Below are 18,940 nucleotides of genomic sequence, written 5' to 3'. Positions count from 1 at the left end.
TACAGCTACATCACCGGGCTATCTCCTCTGAAGTCAGCGCTGACCTCTCTGACTTCTGAATACTGTCTTTCTGGCAGGTCCCGCTGCGTAATCCTTTGTTCTCTGCTCTCTGCTGCTGACTAATTTCCCTCTTCCCTCCTCCCCCTCCCCTCTCCATAGGTTACACAGGGCTCGACTGATATAAAAGAGTTGATATTTCCTGATAATGGACAGTGAATGAGAGAGAGGAGAGGGGGGGGGGACCTGGGGAAAGTCTTTTTGAATGCAGATAATGGCATATTTGCCTAATAAACCCAATTACAAAGTTTCTTAAAATCGCTTGTACTATTCATTTCTGCTAACTAACATCGGCGGCCACACCAATATCAGTCCTTTATGTCACAATAAATAGCAGCATCTGTCAGGTGTTTGGTACCTATGGCCGCCAGAGGCCTTCACTAGGATTCTGTGTCAGCCATAGTAACTCTGCTAGTAGAGTCTGTCTCAGAGTATACTGGCAGAGCACAGCTGCTTGGTGGAGCTGCTTATTACAGCTGCTGCCGGGCACCAGCTGGATCACTTGTTAGGGTCTGTTCACACGTACAGACTCGCTGCGTAAAACTCGCACAGAACTCGCATCAAACTCGCATGAAAGTAGCTGCGTTTTTTTGGTGGTGTTGAACTTACCTGTGAAAATCATGTGCAAATCAAAACTCGCATGTAAAAATCGCACCAAACACGCAGCGAGAATACACATACATTGACTTGATAGCAATCAGTATCGCTGTGAATTTATGTGCGAGAAACGCACAGCGATAAATACGCAGCGAGTCTGTACGTGTGAACAGACCCTTACTGTAACCACCCAGCAGCAGCTATAATAGTCAGCTCTTCTGAGTGGCTACAGCAGAAGTCTCTGCACATTGGACAGCTGGATATGCATGGTGCATGGCTGGAATATATCCGGCTATTTGTTGAGCACTTGTAGTTCCAGCAATTGTGCAACTGACGGAAGGTTATCAGCTAATTGCACAAAGTTTCTGACTCACCCAAGTAAACACTGTAAACACTGACTGGCTGAGGAGTCAGGGCATACTGGGATAGCAGGGAAAAACAGAACAGTAAATTATCACATATATAGTAAGTGAGAAATAAATAAATGGCAAGGGTCACTGTAGTAGTGGCCTTCTGAAAGCACATAGGATGGAATGGAATATCCAGGGGCCTGATAGCAACAACCAGGTGTAATGCTCGGCACTGGTGGTAAATGGGATTGTAGTCATGCAGAAATGCTATGGCTCTGTTTACATTAGGCAGAAAAACATTGGTCTAAGAGTGCCCCATGTGGATGGAGTGGTAGTATAGTGCTCCTGCGTAACCACCACTTTATTCTCTGCCTATAATCTCATTTTTGTATATAATTCTCATGTATGGTCAAATCATATATTAGAAGAAAAAATATTTAAAGGGGAACTCTAGTAAAAACAAAAAAATTTAAGATTTTCAAATGAACTGGTGTCTAGAAGTTATATAGGTTTGTAAAGTACTTCTATTAAAAAATGTCAATCCTTTAAGAACAACTCCGGCCAAAAGTATTTTTTAATATGTTATTACTTTTCTAATGTACATTAATTATGGGAAATGCACATATAGGGTTATTTCCCTTCATTTACTAGATCAGAGAGACTTCAATTTCTCAGAAATACTGTGATGTCACGAACCAGGGTGTAATTCCAATAGAGTGTCCAGCAGGGGGCGCTCTATATATAGAAGTCAATGAGTACAATTGACTTCTATATATAGTGCGCCCCTGCTGGACACTCTATTGATTTAATGGATGTGTATGTAAAAATGTTATGTACGGTGCGTTTTTGATTGAATACATTTATGGAATACTTTGGGGAGAAAGTGTCCTTGCTCCCCAAAGTAATCCATAAATGTATTCAATCAGTACATTTGGAGGGCACCAAGCAGGGGGGGAGAGAGGTGCCTGTGCATCTAACTATCTCCCCCCTCCCTCCCTGCTCTGTGCTGGACACATGTACACAGTACTAGTCCTCCCATCATCTGCTCATCATCTGCTCACTCGCCGGGCGTTGAGTCGGTCAGTGCGGCTGGGCGCAAGTCGGCGGCAGGATAGTTTGACTTTTGAAGCTGGGAGGAGGAGGGGGAGAAGAGGAGGGGGCATGCTGAAAGGGGCGGCGTGGCCGGTGGCAGGGGATGATGGGGATAGCACATGTACTACTCCCCCATCACCTGCTCATACTATGAGCAGATGATGGGAGGACTAGTACTGTTTACATGTGTCCAGCATGTGTCACGCCCCTTGAGAAAGCGGAAGTACGCGAAACGTACGTCGGGGTTAGCGACATCATTGCCATGGGTAAGCATGCTTCTGATTAAGGCTTAGAACCAGTATAGGTCGGGTATATTTATGCCTAGGATGCCTGGGAGGCCATGTGGGTATACTACATGTGTGCTAGTAGTGATCTTCATGCTTACTACTATGGATATATACTAATATGATTCATTAAGTACTTTGGCAATGAGTTGCTTTTTTCTACTGGATTATTCTTGCACTATATGTATATTTTTTGTAAATTTTTAAGCATGCTAATAAACGTGTTGAAATATTTTTAAACTATAGCCTTGTAGTGTATAAATGGTAGTATTTATGGGCTATCAGTGCTATTATAGTATGGACTAAAATATTAAGGGTTATGAATTCCGTTAGACGGAAACCGTAATATATGGTTAGTGTCCAATGGAACTATTGTGTATAAACTGGGAATTAAAACCTGTCTAAAAAAATCAGTTTTTTTCCCTCCATATCAACCAATCGCAGATCAGCTTCCATTTTTCAAGATCAGAAAGCTGCACTGTGATTGGTTGCTAAGGGTAACAAGGAAAAGTCTTCTTTTTGACAGTTTTTGATTTGATTTCCTCCAGGATATTCTCAAAAAGGACCCTACCTGGTCACTAATAGGCTACTACCAGTTAATTGGACCTGGAATCGGTAAACCACAGTAGACGTTGGCGTATTTTTCTGCTAGCATCCCCGAATGCAGGGTCCCTATCGGACGTTTATGTATCTTTAATGGTGGTGATGGTGCCTGACATACTTCTTTCTGTGCAGTTGCCGCATTGTGCTCTACTCTCCATGCTTAGGCTATGTTCACATGTGGTAAGACACCGGCCGGTGTCTAAGATGATCTTCACTGCCGCAGAATTCGGCCAAAAGATCATCCGGCCGGTACTGCAGCCGGTCTCTCACGTTGTGTGAACATAGCCTCAAACAGGAGGGTTCCCAGCTACACACATGGACAACCATCTCCACCTTAAGAGCTCCAAGCCCAATAATCGAAGCCCACCCTTACCTAGTCGGCTTCACATGAGCACATTACATTTTTGAATTAGTATTACAGGTGCAAGTTGCGGCCTGACCGTATTTCTGAGGATCAATCTCACCGCTGATAGAGTCATCAGAGACGTGGCTGGGCTGGGACCTGCGTCCGTGATACGGACTCCATTATGTGCCACCTGTGAAGCAGGATGGATTTCGAGAAAGAAACGGGATATTCTGCCATATGTCACCCAGTAAACAGTTGACTGTTTGGCCGACAGCAATCTTCACATACACGCTGTGCTGGGAATGGGGAAAGTGGCCTGTGGTGCACAACTCTGGCAGCGGCCTAGTTACCAAAATCAAAATAAAAACTCTGGTCACAAAGACAAATCTTCACGTATATTTTTAGCTTTATTATGTATGTATTACTTACAAAACTTTTTTTTCAAGTCCTCCTAGTTCCTTATAGACTGCAAGCTCTTTTAAGCCGGGCCATTACTTTTTAAATAACTTTTAATTAAATTTTTTCTTTTTACACACCCAGGATGTTTTGTAGAGGGGAGGCGCTAATATGTTGGATTTAACCAAAGGGGTGGTGCTGTTTCGTTTTTTTTTTTTTTTTTAAACAAAATAAATAAATAAATAAAAACAGAACCCAGACCGTAACCATGAAAAAAGTTTGTTCAAATGTCAATGACAGTTTGCTAGTCTGTAATGTCAGGTTTGTAGGATATGTTAGTACTGTATAAACAATGGTTATCGTATGTTTTTGCATGTATTTTTGTAAGACTAAGGCTAAAAACATTTAAGGTTTTTCCATTTCTTCATGGGAAGTTGCCGCCATCTGCTGGTCTGAAATATCACTGCAGGTCGGACGATGACAACCATGGAGCTTTAATTGCCACTCATCATGTCATCTCCCAGCAACACTCGATCAGAGTGGGGGCTTGGGCAGCCCTGCAGTTCCCGACACAAATGTTGGTGGCAGCAGAGAGGCCTGTTTTACTCTTTACTGTCACTACCTGACATATAATATTATACATGTATAAGTAACTGTTGCCACCCGAATACGCTATTCAGTAGTAAGTAGATTGTCCACGCGATCCATACCGCCAGCCACATGCAGCTCAATCTGCCCACAGCGGTCTGCTCCAGCACACATAGAGACTCGTCAGGACTGCTCAGACTCACAGTACACAGACGTCTTGATAAAGGTGTATGACTCACCGAAACGTCTGTGGATTCCCTTTTGCACAATAAATTATATTCAAAGCATTTGCAAAGTTTGTGGACAATCTACTTACTACTGAATAGCGTATTCGGGTGGCAACAGTTACTTATACAGTGATCATTTCCACCCAGCTACTACTCTGAAGAGTGCGACCCGTCACACACTAATTCTAATATAATATTATACAGCTAAAGAATTATACTTCTGGTTTAATTTGGTTGCATTACAGAGTAATATACATTTATTTGAACGGTACCTACCAATTCATGCACCCATCAGGATTCCTGTTCTCTGCGCTCTGTCCTACGGAAGTGGTATAAGCTGCATTGTAAGTATATATATTATATATATATAATTTTGAGTACCCCTTTAATTTAGTAACCAATGAAGTAAATTATTATAAAAGGTTGAACCTGATGGACCTGTGTCTTTCAACCAATATTACTACCGTATGGAATTTGCTCATAGTGTGGAGATTTATTTGACTCGTACACGTCTTAAATAAAGCCCAGCCACCATGCAGTCCGCCAGATTTGCTAAGAGGCGTACGCAAGGGGGAAGTGCGATCCTGTCTTCTTCCCGGGCTAAATGTTTGGCAAACAAAGGGGAATATTCCTTTTAAGGGCTTAGAACTGCTGACAGATTCCCTTTAAGGTCTTAGAACTGCTGACAGATTCCCTTTAAGGGCTTAGAACTGCTGACAGATCCCCTTTAAGGGCTTAGAACTGCTGACAGATTCCCTTTAAATGCTTAGAACTGCTGACAGATCCCCTTTAAGGGCTTGGAACTGCTGACAGATCCCCTTTAAGGGCTTAGAACTGCTGACAGATCCCCTTTAAGGGCTTAGAACTGCTGACAGATTCCCTTTAAATGATTAGAACTGCTGACAGATCCCCTTTAAGGGCTTGGAACTGCTGACAAATTCCCTTTAAGGTCAGCACATAATAGTGAAACTAGGCACTAGGCATGAAGGGGTTGTCTTGTGAAGAGATCCTATAAGCCTTATGTGGGTATATGGACATCATAGAGGTGGGCGCCTACTCAGAACCTCTTTCTATGAACCAGTAGGAAGGGCCGCTCTGGACTATACCTGTCTTTGTATTACAAGGATGTCAATTTACCAGAAGGACCCTCTTCCATCTTTTTCATCTCCAGTGGGCAACCAGAACCAGGCTTCAGGCTACAGCATCCCCTATGACTATTACATCAACACAGCGCTGTGCCCAGTGATTGGCAGTGCCAGCCTCAGAAGTGCCAGCCGTGCCTGCAGTGAGAGGGGAGAAGCCAGCAGGACACTGTGGAGCATGGAGAGGTAAAGCATAGCTTCATGATTTTCTACATACTCTCAGGAGCCGCCGGCCGCACACCTCCTATTACACGGAGCCATGTGCAGTCAGCAATGCTTTATAAACTTGGTGACAGACAATGATCGGTCAATGATCGGCTCCTTGGCTGATCGCCGTCTTTATCACTCGAGTTTATATCTGCCTGAACCGGCCTGATTTGGTAGATAATCGTTCCTTGTATTAGGACCCTCAGGCCCAGTGTTATCAGTAACTTTTTACAGATCTGAAGACATATAAAAAGTTACTGGAAACAACATTAAGGACTGTATTACACAGCCTGATACTCTGGATCCGCTAGATCAGCACTCGCTTACTTAGTCTATTCCACGGCTCGATTATAGGGCAGCAAGGGCTGTATATATATATATATATAGTTAGTGATGTCTATGCAGCACTTGCTGCATATAGTAAAAAATAAAGTATTTACATACCTCTCCACACTCCCCGGTGTTTATCTAGCTTCTCCCCCCTCCCCACAGTCACTGCTCGAACGTCAGAGCCAATCTTTGAAGTGACAGGCTGCTCAGCCAATCAGTGGTCGAGAAGGGACAGTGCCACAGCCATCGATTGGCTGAGCAGCCAGTCACTTCAAAGACCAGTGTAGAGGCTTCAGCAGCGGTGAACTAGCTGAAGTGAGAAGAACACCAGGGAGCTTGAAGAGGTATGTATAAAGTTTATAAATTTTTTTTTTTACATAGTCATCCGCCGTCTGCCGCACATTACTATCACACATAGCAATGCGTAGTCGGTGGCTGATGGTTTTTAGGCAGGACCAGAAGACATGATCAATCGATGATCCTTGTCATTGGCTGATCGCTGTCTTTATTACACAGATAGATTATCTGTTGACTCGGCCTGATTCGGCATATTATCGCTCTGGGTAATAGGTCAACCAAGGGCCAGTTTACACGGAGTAAAACTGGCGGAATTCCGCGACGGAACTCTCTGCCGCAAATCCCAGTTTACACAGAGTCGCGGAATTCCGCCAGTTTTACTCCGTGTAAACTGGCCTTTAGGGTAAACTCCAGAATTTCGCCGCAGAGAGTTCCATTGCGGAATTCCACCAGTTTTACTCGGTGTGAACTGGCCCTAAAGACTGAATAATAAATCTTTCCTATATGCTGTACAGTTATCTGTAAACCAATCAATAGCTTGGGGTCGAGACTGTAAAACAATAAATGATAACGAACTATGCAAATAATCACATTCCGTTAAAGCAATTACCACAAGAGGTTAAACTACGTAACATCATCACCGCCATTGATATAATCTACAATTCGCTCTACACGGAGAATCCTCCAGGTAATTACACTTTATTGCCTACTTCATTCCTCAATGGACGACCTCCACAACTCGGCTAATTTGAAGATAGGGACGGCTCCAGATAACAAAGCTTCAGGAGGGAACGGGCTTGTGTTCCCATGTCCCTTTTGTTTCCGCTCAGTAGTAGAGAATTAAGAACGTTTTAAGTGGTGTTAAATAGTTTTGGTCTTTATTTAAGCAAGTCTCCCATGTATTCATCAAATTATCACGTACCAGCTAACTAGACTCCATTTGCATGGAGAAACAACTACTTTTTTTATTTTTTTGTATAATTTTTTCTTTTGCATTTTTTTCTGCAAACTTTCTGTGTATACGTTTACTGTCTTAATTTACCTTAATAGCAGGATATATTTCATGAACTTACTGGAATGTTCATTTCCTAGGCACTATTGCCAGAGGAAGCGTCTCTCCACACTTGACACCAGGTTTAGGATAAGTAACAGCAGGAGATGAGACCACCAAACATTCACAGTCTTTTTACAAGCATACAGTATATACACAGGTTCAAAGGGTAGAAGCTGATTGTTAGAATAATGAATCTCACTACAGGCAAATGACATTTCGCATTTCAAAGGGACAAACTTTACGGGGTCCTCTGTAATTGTTTAAGTTGTCCCTGCAGAGTTGTTGAGTTCTATGATAACCTTTCCATGCCCAGAGCAGACTGTAAATGAATGGGCAGCCAGGAGGGGAACACAGTTTGGCTACATTATCTTTTAGAAATAAATGGCGGAAAGTTCCAATACATGGTATGGAATAATAATAGTAATATAGTAACGTAAGTGATGTTTTATGTTGGGTACAATCTGGATGGGATTCTTGATTTATAGAACTAAAAATTGCTCTTATACGTTCTAATCTATAAAATTGTCACCACCATGGATGAAGCCTTTATTGAGTCACCTTAATTTTTACTACTTCAATGCTCATCCAGTGTCGCCATCAGTGACCCCTGCCAGGCCTGCTAGGGTGAGGCCATGTACAGTGAAATCTCTCGAAATGACGACACCCATGAGAAGACGAAGCTCGTGTCCAGACCAGCTTTTGTGGGATAGAGTTGTATTCCACCGTACATTATGCAAAGTGACCATTTTGCACCCCCATAGAAGACTTGTTTCAATGCAGTTTTGGGTGGCCTTCATTGTATATTGGTCATGTGACTCTTTAGCCAATCCCTGGCCCCAGTTGTCATGAAACAGATTGCTGAGGCCATTGATGGGCTGCGGAGCCACATGAACAATAAATGTGATGTCATTGTAGCAGGACAGGTCACATGAACAATGTACGTGATGTCATTGACATAAAGGTCACATGAGCTATGTATGTCATGTCACCGCAGTAAAGGTTACATGAACAATGTATGTCATCACTGTTAATGTAGATGTGGGAAGGACGGCACGTCCGTCAGTGGTGGTGCCCAAGATAGTGATACTTCATATAGGTAGTAGAATGGACTCGGCACTCACCAAGTAGCTCTGCTAATTTATTATAGTGCAGTAGACATCAGGTACAGTAAGGACGTGTTTCGGCCAAGCATGGATTTTATAATCTTAAGGAGTACCACCACCATGCTTGGCCGAAACACGTCCTTACTGTACCTAATGTCTACTGCACTATAATAAATTTGCAGAACTACTAGGTGAGTGCCGGGTCCTTTCTACTACCTATCGCAGTAAAGGTCACATGAACAATGTTCATTTCTACTTCCCCGATTCCAGTTTTGACAAATAAGGGCCTAAACCCTTTAAAAAAATCTTTAGATACTTTATTATTCTTTGACTGATACAGCAGCAGGCATTTAGTGATGATTGTCAAGGCGCTGTATACATACATATTACCATACAGACATTTTTGCAGGACAAATATTACACAACACTGATATTGATACGATAAATACGATAAAAGCACAAAAAAACAACAAAACTTTTTATCCTTATTACTGGAAAACTTGGAAAGTGCATATGTTTTACTTTAAAACGATACTCAACACAGACACGTAAAGCACCCACTACAAAATAACATACAGTTTATCCATTTCAAGACGACGATAAATTAGAAATATAAAACACAGACATAGTTAAAATTGAAGACCCGAAACATGAATATTCACGGGTATTGTCCATGGAGCATACCCTACCGAGGTTATCTCCGCTGTCCTCGGCTTTTCCTCTTTATGAACAGATTGTCAGTATTTCTTTCTCTTTTCGAGCAGTAGTGCTTGATCACTACCTGTTTGCACTGTTCACACTTCACCGTGCAGCACCAATGGAACTTGCAGTTGCAGCTGCTAACAATTTCGATCTTCTTCTCTTCTACTTTCAGACCGCATTCGGTACACAGCCTCCTGCAACTTCTCCTTTCCCACTGGGTCAAGTTTTTTCCGCTTTGGAGGCACTCCCGTCCTTCTGTACCTTGGAGGCCCAGGGTGGCGTTCTTTAAGCAGTAATCGGGAGAGTCTTCCAAAAAGATGAGCTCGGTTTTGGCCACAGATCCAAAAGCATCTGCTATGGCTCCTCGATTATCTGCGCTGTTACCTGATCTGATCTTCCTCTTGTCCATTTCGAGTTTTAAAGCTTGGTCATGCTTGACTTTCAAATGGTTACCGATATCCCGAAACTCTGCCAGCTGTAGCCAACATGTCTGTACACTGCAGCTTCCTGACACTCCATGGCACTTGCATGTTCTCTTCATAGTTGCTTTCACCGCCTGTTGGATACCAAAATATTAAATATTTACTTAGAACTTGTAAAAATAGAAATTGTAAAAAAAATTCTTAGATTGCGCGGCCACGCTATGGTATAGTTGTATTGACCTTGTTACTGTATGTATGTAAGTGTCCCGATCTAACATGGTAACTAGTTGACTCTATATAAAGTGTATGTTCTTGCTTCTTGAGAATGTACAGTCAAAATGATATTGCCGTATGGATTTTGTAAGACTGAAAAAAACATGGCTACTTACTTAAAGGTGTATTCTGGGTGTACCAAAGGTCTTAGAGTGGACCATATTCATCTGCCCCAATCCCCTTTATCTGTCTTTCCGACGGCTCCCGATCGCTGCTTCTTACTTAGTGCTCCTTCCATCATTTGGCTCCTGCAGGAAATGTTTGCTCAGCCAATAACTGGGGGAGGTGGGTCAGTACTATGGGCAGTGATTGGCTGGGCAGGCACTTCCTGTGAGAATGACATAGTAGTAGTAGTAGGTAGCAACCACGAGCAGTAGAAATTAGGATTTGTTAGAATGGCAGTTACAGAAGATTGGGGCAGATGAGCACCCAAGTCCACTCTAAGACCTTTTACATGCAAAGAATAACCTTTTGAAGAAGTTCTAAGAAAATTAGAAAAACATGGCTGTGTCCTTCCAAAATCGGCAAAAATTTCTGAGGTATACCTTCCTCTTTGGCGCCGAACTTGTGCTGTTAGTCAGAGTAATCTTCGCTCCGGTGCACTGTTAGGAGCACTGCCGCGTCATCCAGCCCGCTCCTTATAATGATAATCAATGGAGGAAGTGACGCGACAACGGTGCACCGGAGCATAGAACAAGATTACTCCATCTAACAGCACGGGACAAGATACATACCTTCCTCCTCAGCGCCCCGTGCGCTATAAGGGGCTATCAGCAGGTTGGATTAATCTAACTTGCTGATAGTTCCCCTTTAACTGTCGGCTGAATGTTCCCCATACACATGAATGCTCAGGTTTGGCCAACGTTTGTGTAAAGTATATGGGCACCTTTAGGGTGAATTCACACTTCTGAGTGGCACTTGCAGAAATCCAATGATGGTCAGCAAAGCAACTTTGTTCCGATGAGTGGAATTATTTTCCAGTCACAGAAAAGTCTTCATCTGTCACGTGTGAGTCCACCCTTACGGTGTCTTTTCCAACTTGTCTGAATTGAGGGAAAATCTGTTGTAAACAGGTAACAGAATCTCTACCTTTAACCAAACATATTGCTAAGAATACAGAGTAACTATATGATGAGCATCATCCAATTACAATACACAGCTTATAAAAACTAAATTCCATGCATTTTAGACGTCGTCTTTTTTCTCCATGTTTCAGGTCCTATAGAGATGCCTATAGGAAAAATTGCAGGAAAAAAAAAGCATGAAGTGTCCATCAAAAATCACCAGAATTGGGATATGCAGCAATTAGAAATTTTACTAAAAAAAAACAGGAGCCGTGCATTAAGTGATGGGGCTGATCTGAAAGAGAGGTGTGCCATTGGTGGACAGCAGCTCGATCTAAAATCCAGGTACTGTGCCCCACAAATGCATGAAAAATTTCGGCACATGTTTTGACCTAAAGTAAAAAAAGAAACAGAGCCAAAACAAAACTAAATATAGGTAAAAATAGAGAACAAGCATCTAACCTTAGGCCACGTTCACACAACGTATATTTTGAATTAATCACAGCTGTTGCGATTTTCAATAATGGCCGTGATTAATTTAAAATGCGCAACAGAATCCCGGCCGGAGTGTAAACACATAGGGGGAGATTTATTAAACATGGTGTAAAGTAGACTTGGCTCAGTTCCCCCTAGCAACCAATCAGATTCCACCTTTCATTCCTCACAGACTCTTTTGAAAATGAAAGGTGGAATCTGATTGGTTGCTGAGCCAATTCTACTTTACACCATGTTTGATAAATCTCCCCCATAGTATACATTCCAGACGGGATCCCTAGCGGCCACAAGAAAAACTGACATGTCAGTTTTGTGTGGTTGCTATTCATTGAATAGCGGGCACACAAAACTGTCAGTTCACACAATGTGTGCTATGGTGAATTCACCAGAGAAGAAGTTCATCACTGCAGTACCGGCCGGGATGAACTTTACTGGCCGGGTTACAGAACGGCCGGTGTTTTACAGTGTGTGAACCCGGCCTTAGACTAGACAGTGTACAACCTTAGGGCCAGAATTTGAGCAGATTTTGAGCAGAATGCAAGCAGAATTAAAGCAGAATTTCAAGCCCCATTGACTTCTAAAGGATTCCTGTAGCAGAATCCACCCAAAGTATTGACATGTCAATTCTTTGGGCATAACGCAGATCCGCAACAGAACAAATGAGCGGAAAGCCCATTTGGATGTGGAATCCGCTCAAAATTCTGTGCGTATTCTGTAGTGTGAACCCTGCCTATTCCTCACCTATTCAGCTCTGGCAGAATTTGAGCAGAATTTAAGCAGAATTCAAAGCCCATTGACTTCTATATCCACCAAAGAATAGAAAGTGGATCCATGGCAGACAATTCTGCTCGAAAATTCTGCCGTATAAACAACAGAACGGAAATCCTATTGAACACAATGGGACATTGCTCTGTTTATATTTTACAAGAGGAATTTCAAGTGGAAACTAAGAGCGGATTCCACTTCAGATTCCTTGCCTATTCCTCAGTGTGCACATACCCTTACTATACTTGTATTTCTAACATGGCCAAGAAGCACTTTTCTTTACAGAGTGATACCCATTTAGTGTTAAAGAAAGTTATTGTCTTAGGGCTCCTAATCCCAAACTAAAGACACATTATAGCGAGGTGTGACCACTACCTAATGCTGAGACCACACTTCTTAAACACCTCTAAGCTGGGCCGGAGTTTGCACATGTCAAGTGGAGAAGGTGTGAATGTTCTGCCCTCCGGTAAGAATAACCTGCATTGACCTCCTATTAGACAGCATGTCTCTTCCGCTATTCTATTTTAATAGAGTTAAATGAAAGAAACATGTCAAGAAAGAATACGCAGCGCAAACAAATGTTAATGGACTTACAAGTCTTCCTGCTTCATTGTTATGTAGGTTCATTAGGGCTCGAGCATCTTGTCCAGTCTCCAGGCCGTCGACAAAAAGTTTCGAGATCCTCTCTCCGAATTCGACGTTATCGCTGCATCCACCCCATACCCAGCCTCTTCCACCTATGGGAAAAATGGAGATAAAAAAAATCTTACTTTATATACAGTATCAAGGTGGTTTGAAAAATTCTATTTATCTTTAACCAGTGAAGGCGATGCTAGTTTGCACATGTATCCTAATGACCTCTCCGTGCCTCCCCCTGCTGAGCAGTACAATGGATGGATATTGAATGACACTGCTGGACGCTGGCTGGTAGGCCCAGGAAGATACTAGTGAAAACCATTCCTACATATAGCAGAAATAAAATACATGGCAGTAAAGTTTATCTTTCTTCTATCTATCTATCTATCTATCTATCTATCTATCTATCTATCTATCTATCTATCTATCTATATATCTCCTGTGTATCAATCTTTCTCCTATCTATCTATCTCCTATCTATCTATCTATCTATCTATCTATCTATCTATCTATCTATCTATTATCTATCTTTCATCTATCTATTCATTTATTATCTATCTATCTATCCTATCTCCTATTTATCTATCTATCTATTATCTATCTATCTATCTATCTATCTATCTATCTATCTATCTATCTATCTCCTATCTATCTATCTCCTATCTATCTATCTATCTATCTATCTATCTATCTCCTATCTATCTATCTATCTATCTATTATCTATCTATCTATCTATCTATCTATCTATCTATCTATCTCCTATCTATCTATCTATCTATCTATCTATCTATCTCCTATCTATCTATCTATCTATCTATCTATCTATCTATCTATCTATCTATCTATCTCCTATCTATCTATCTATCTATCTATCTATCTATCTATCTATCTCCTATCTATCTATCTATTATCTATCTATCTATCTATCTATCTATCTATTATCTATCTATCTATCTTGCTTAAGTACTTGTCAGCAGCACAATCTCGTAATGCAGGGGGTGCCAGCAGATTGCCGTGACCACAGGCTCTATGTAGATACGTAAGTACTTCTACGGCACTCCAATTGTGTTAAAAAAGAAAACAATTTATTTCATGCAACAAAGTGGTGCAGCACAGCAAACTAGTTAAGCTGTGCTGCACCACTTTGTTGCATAAAGTAAAATGGTTTCTTTTTTAACACAATTGGAGTGCCGTGGAAGTACCTTTCTATCTATCTATCTATCTATCTATCTATCTATCTATCTATCTATCTATCTATCTATCTATCTCTTTATCTTTCATCTATCTATCTATTATTTGTTTATCTATCTATCTATTATCTATCTAGAAAAAATACAATTTAGACAAAAAATTGTATTCATTGACATATAATCATAACAAATTACAAAACTCACCAATACGTCCATTTCTAGACTCATCACATCCACAATTATCAAAATCTCCCATACTGCAGTTCCTGGTCAATGTGTACATTACTCCGGCTGAGCTGATAGCATGTACAAAAGACGTTTCTCTCGTTGCTTGAGGAAAAAAACATGACGTCATTGTTTTATTGCACACGTAATAGAGCTCTATTGAATTGTCTATAAGTATTGTCTGTGCTAGGCTGCACTGTTCATAGGTCAATGTGAATGCGGGCTTCATTCAATAGTGACAAATTCTGAATGTATAAATTTTTTTTTCATTTGAACGTTTTGCACGTGAAAGCATTGCATATGGCTCCACATTTGTGCAAAAAAAGTAAAAAATTATATATATATATATATATATATATATATATATTACTTCCCATCTAAAAGGGCATATCACACCAAATATAATTTTAAAAATTTCAATTAAAATATAAATTTAAATTGCTAAATAATTTACAAGCGACCTCCTAATAGTGATCAGGTATTGAGAAGTATCATTTATATTAATAATATTGAATTGCATTTGTTATAATATGAGGTCAAACTAATGCCGCTCCTTTAAAAAAAAAATGTAATTTGCAAGTTGTTCTCATGATTCTTATTCTTACATGAGTGTCTAGATTATTTTAAATTATTCTCATTTTATACAAACATTATAAATCATGTAAAAAACAGTTTATAATAATGAATATTTCCTATTCAATATAAAAACTTTATGGAAAAGAAAAGATTTACAATTATTATTTCCTACTGCAAATAAAAACTTTGTAAAGGGGGAAAAAAATTCCACAAATGAATATAAAAAAAAGGCAAATGGTAAATTCTACAGTTATTAATATTTCAGTGTAAAAACATTTTCAAACGGAAGTTCTACGATTATTAATGCTTACTTCTGCATATAAAAAGTTTCTAAAAGACAAATTTAAAAAAAAATTAATTAAATATAAATGTTTTCTAAAAGATGAATCCTACAAATATTATTGTTTACGATTAAATATAAAGATACATTTTATAATTATGTATCATTTTCAAACAAATTCTGCAATTATATTTTCAACTAAATTTTAAAATATAGTCTCCACAAATATTAAAAATTTCATATTCAATATAAAAACTTTTCAAAACATACATTCTAAAATCATTACTCTTTCCTTTTGAATAGGAAAATTTTTGTAAAAGACACATTGTACAATATAAATGTTATCGAAAATTAATAAATATCTCCGTATATATATATATAAAAAAAAAAACTTTGCGGGAAGATAAATTCCCCAGATATAATTTCCTATTGAATATAAAAATTTTGTTCCATTTTTGTCACTTTTTTAGCCAATTTTCTTACCACTTCTTAGCCCATTGTGGGTTGCTAGTTGTAAAGTGCTCTCTGGACAATTCCACCGTTCCCACGCAAACTGAAACTTACACTCCTCGATTCCGCTCTGAGCCCCGACTGCCACGCTGGTAGAATAAGTCAGGTAGGCCTGCGTAAAGCAAAATGACATAAGACATTGATCACTTATTTGGATAAAACTAATAAAAAATGATAATAAAAAAGTTTAAAAAATTTACCTTTGGTCCTGTCATTAGAAAATTGTTGACTGACCTAGAAACAGACGAGAAAATGTTAACGTTTTAGTTGTATTGAAGAATATTTTGGATTCTACATAGAAATTATAGTCAAACTCACCATGCTGAGGCAGTAAAGACCGGGCAAAACACAAGGACGGTACTAAGGATGTAAAATTTTCTAAAATCCATGGATAAATTTCTTCTTGTTTGTATAGTCCAAAGCAATGTTCCCAGAGAGGATGTATGCCCAACAAAAGAGCAGTTGCATGGCTTGGGATACTTATAAGGCATCCATAGGGCTGTCAGGAGCCTTCTTGTTACTGTTGGCCAATAGCACAGCTTACACCAGAAGTTCACTGGCTAATGTGTGAAAAGGTGACGCCTACTATAACACTTGGGAAGACAATGAAAATGACCCAGAGCTGTAATAATAGAGCAATACACTTACAATAGTTGCTTTAATTATATTAAAACCATTTCAAATGACTTAGTTAAGGTTTCCTTTGACAATATAATAGCCACATAAGTTATCTTTCCCCGTATCAATGCAAACACTTCCAGCTTCTTATTATAAGGTTATGACATTTTGTTAGGTGTATCAATAGATGTTTAGGAATGCCACCATGGATAAGCAACGGAGATGTGAAAGAGAGGGCTACGGCTGATGCAACGCGATACAAATTGTCTTGTTCTTTATCAGATTTGGAAAGCAGTTTCATTCTAAGGAAGAGAAGTATTGAAGCCACTTGTTACTGGAATGGGACTTGTAACAATTCGGGAATGGCTGCCTCTGAAAAGGGTTTAAAGGGCTTTCCCATGGACTACACATATCACCTATTCACTGGATAAGTGACTAATGATCACTGGGAATGGGGGTCCTGTGTCCTTGAATGGAATGGCAATAGGGAAGAATTGGGGTCTCCATGTCCCCATATGAATGGAGTGCCAATAGTGGAGAATTGGGGTCCCATGTCCCCATATGAATGAAGTGGTAGTAGGGCTGGAGTGAGGGTTCCATGTCCCTCTGTTTTAATGGAGTGGTAGTAGGGCAGTAGTTGGGGTCCCATGTCACCCATTTGAATGGAGTGGCCGTAGGGCAGGAGTTGGGGTCCCATGCCAGCCATTTTAATGGAGCGGCAGTAAGGCAGTAGTTGGGGTCCCATGTCACCCATTTGAATGAAGTGGCAGTAGGGAAGGAGTTGGGGTCCCATGTCACCCATTTGAATAGAGTGGCAGTAGGGCAGAAGTTGGGGTCCCATGTCACCCATTTGAATAGAGTGGCAGTAGGGCAGAAGTTGGGGTCCCATGTCACCCATTTGAATAGAGTGGCAGTAGGGCAGAAGTTGGGGTCCCATGTCACCCATTTGAATAGAGTGGCAGTAGGGCAGAAGTTGGGGTCCCATGTCACCCATTTGAATGGAGTGGCAGTATGGCAGAAGTTGGGGTCCCATGTCACCCATTTGAATAGAGTGGCAGTATGGCAGAAGTTGGGGTCCCATGTCACCAATTCGAATGGGGTGGCAATAGGGCAGGTGTTGGGGTCCCATGTCACCCATTTTAATGGAGCGGCAGTAAGGCAGTAGTTGGGGACCCATGTCACCCATTTGAATGAAGTGGCAGTAGGGAAGGAGTTGGGGTCCCATGTCACCCATTTGAATAGAGTGGCAGTAGGGCAGAAGTTGGGGTCCCATGTCACCCATTTGAATGAAGTGGCAGTAGGGCAGAAGTTGGGGTCCCATGTCACCCATTTGAATAGAGTGGCAGTAGGGCAGAAGTTGGGGTCCCATGTCACCCATTTGAATGGAGTGGCAGCATGGCAGAAGTTGGGGTCCCATGTCACCCATTTGAATAGAGTGGCAGTATGGCAGAAGTTGGGGTCCCATGTCACCAATTCGAATGGGGTGGCAATAGGGCAGGAGTTGGGGTCCCATGCCAGCCATTTTAATGGAGCGGCAGTAAGGCAGTAGTTGGGGTCCCATGTCACCCATTTGAATGAAGTGGCAGTAGGGCAGAAGTTGGGGTCCCATGTCACCCATTTGAATAGAGTGGCAGTAGGGCAGAAGTTGGGGTCCCATGTCACCCATTTGAATAGAGTGGCAGTAGGGCAGAAGTTGGGGTCCCATGTCACCCATTTGAATAGAGTGGCAGTAGGGCAGAAGTTGGGGTCCCATGTCACCCATTTGAATAGAGTGGCAGTAGGGCAGAAGTTGGGGTCCCATGTCACCCATTTGAATGGAGTGGCAGTATGGCAGAAGTTGGGGTCCCATGTCACCAATTCGAATGGGGTGGCAATAGGGCAGGTGTTGGGGTCCCATGTCACCCATTTTAATGGAGCGGCAGTAAGGCAGTAGTTGGGGTCCCATGTCACCCATTTGAATGAAGTGGCAGTAGGGAAGGAGTTGGGGTCCCATGTCACCCATTTGAATAGAGTGGCAGTAGGGCAGAAGTTGGGGTCCCATGTCACCCATTTGAATGAAGTGGCAGTAGGGCAGAAGTTGGGGTCCCATGTCACCCATTTGAATAGAGTGGCAGTAGGGCAGAAGTTGGGGTCCCATGTCACCCATTTGAATGGAGTGGCAGCATGGCAGAAGTTGGGGTCCCATGTCACCCATTTGAATAGAGTGGCAGTATGGCAGAAGTTGGGGTCCCATGTCACCAATTCGAATGGGGTGGCAATAGGGCAGGAGTTGGGGTCCCATGCCAGCCATTTTAATGGAGCGGCAGTAAGGCAGTAGTTGGGGTCCCATGTCACCCATTTGAATGAAGTGGCAGTAGGGAAGGAGTTGGGGTCCCATGTCACCCATTTGAATAGAGTGGCAGTAGGGCAGAAGTTGGGGTCCCATGTCACCCATTTGAATAGAGTGGCAGTAGGGCAGAAGTTGGGGTCCCATGTCACCCATTTGAATAGAGTGGCAGTAGGGCAGAAGT

The 18,940-nt window shown here is 41.4% G+C and overlaps 1 protein-coding gene across 1 annotated transcript; it reads right to left on the bottom strand.

The window, feature by feature from the left end:
* Positions 1 to 9,235: 9,235 nt before the first annotated feature.
* Positions 9,236 to 16,042, bottom strand: WNT8A (Wnt family member 8A). Its single transcript, XM_069968989.1, has 5 exons — positions 16,013 to 16,042; positions 15,786 to 15,924; positions 14,426 to 14,551; positions 12,989 to 13,131; positions 9,236 to 9,931 (listed from the first exon to the last, which is right to left on the bottom strand). The coding sequence occupies exons 1-5, from the start codon at positions 16,025 to 16,027 to the stop codon at positions 9,368 to 9,370; spliced, it is 987 nt and encodes a 328-aa protein (XP_069825090.1). The 5' UTR covers positions 16,028 to 16,042; the 3' UTR covers positions 9,236 to 9,367.
* Positions 16,043 to 18,940: the final 2,898 nt, after the last annotated feature.

The sequence above is a fragment of the Dendropsophus ebraccatus genome, chromosome 4 (genome assembly GCF_027789765.1).
Source record: "Dendropsophus ebraccatus isolate aDenEbr1 chromosome 4, aDenEbr1.pat, whole genome shotgun sequence".
Lineage (NCBI taxonomy): Eukaryota > Metazoa > Chordata > Amphibia > Anura > Hylidae > Dendropsophus > Dendropsophus ebraccatus.
Note: the sequence above shows the minus strand (reverse complement) of the source record. Positions and strands in the feature narration are given on the sequence as shown.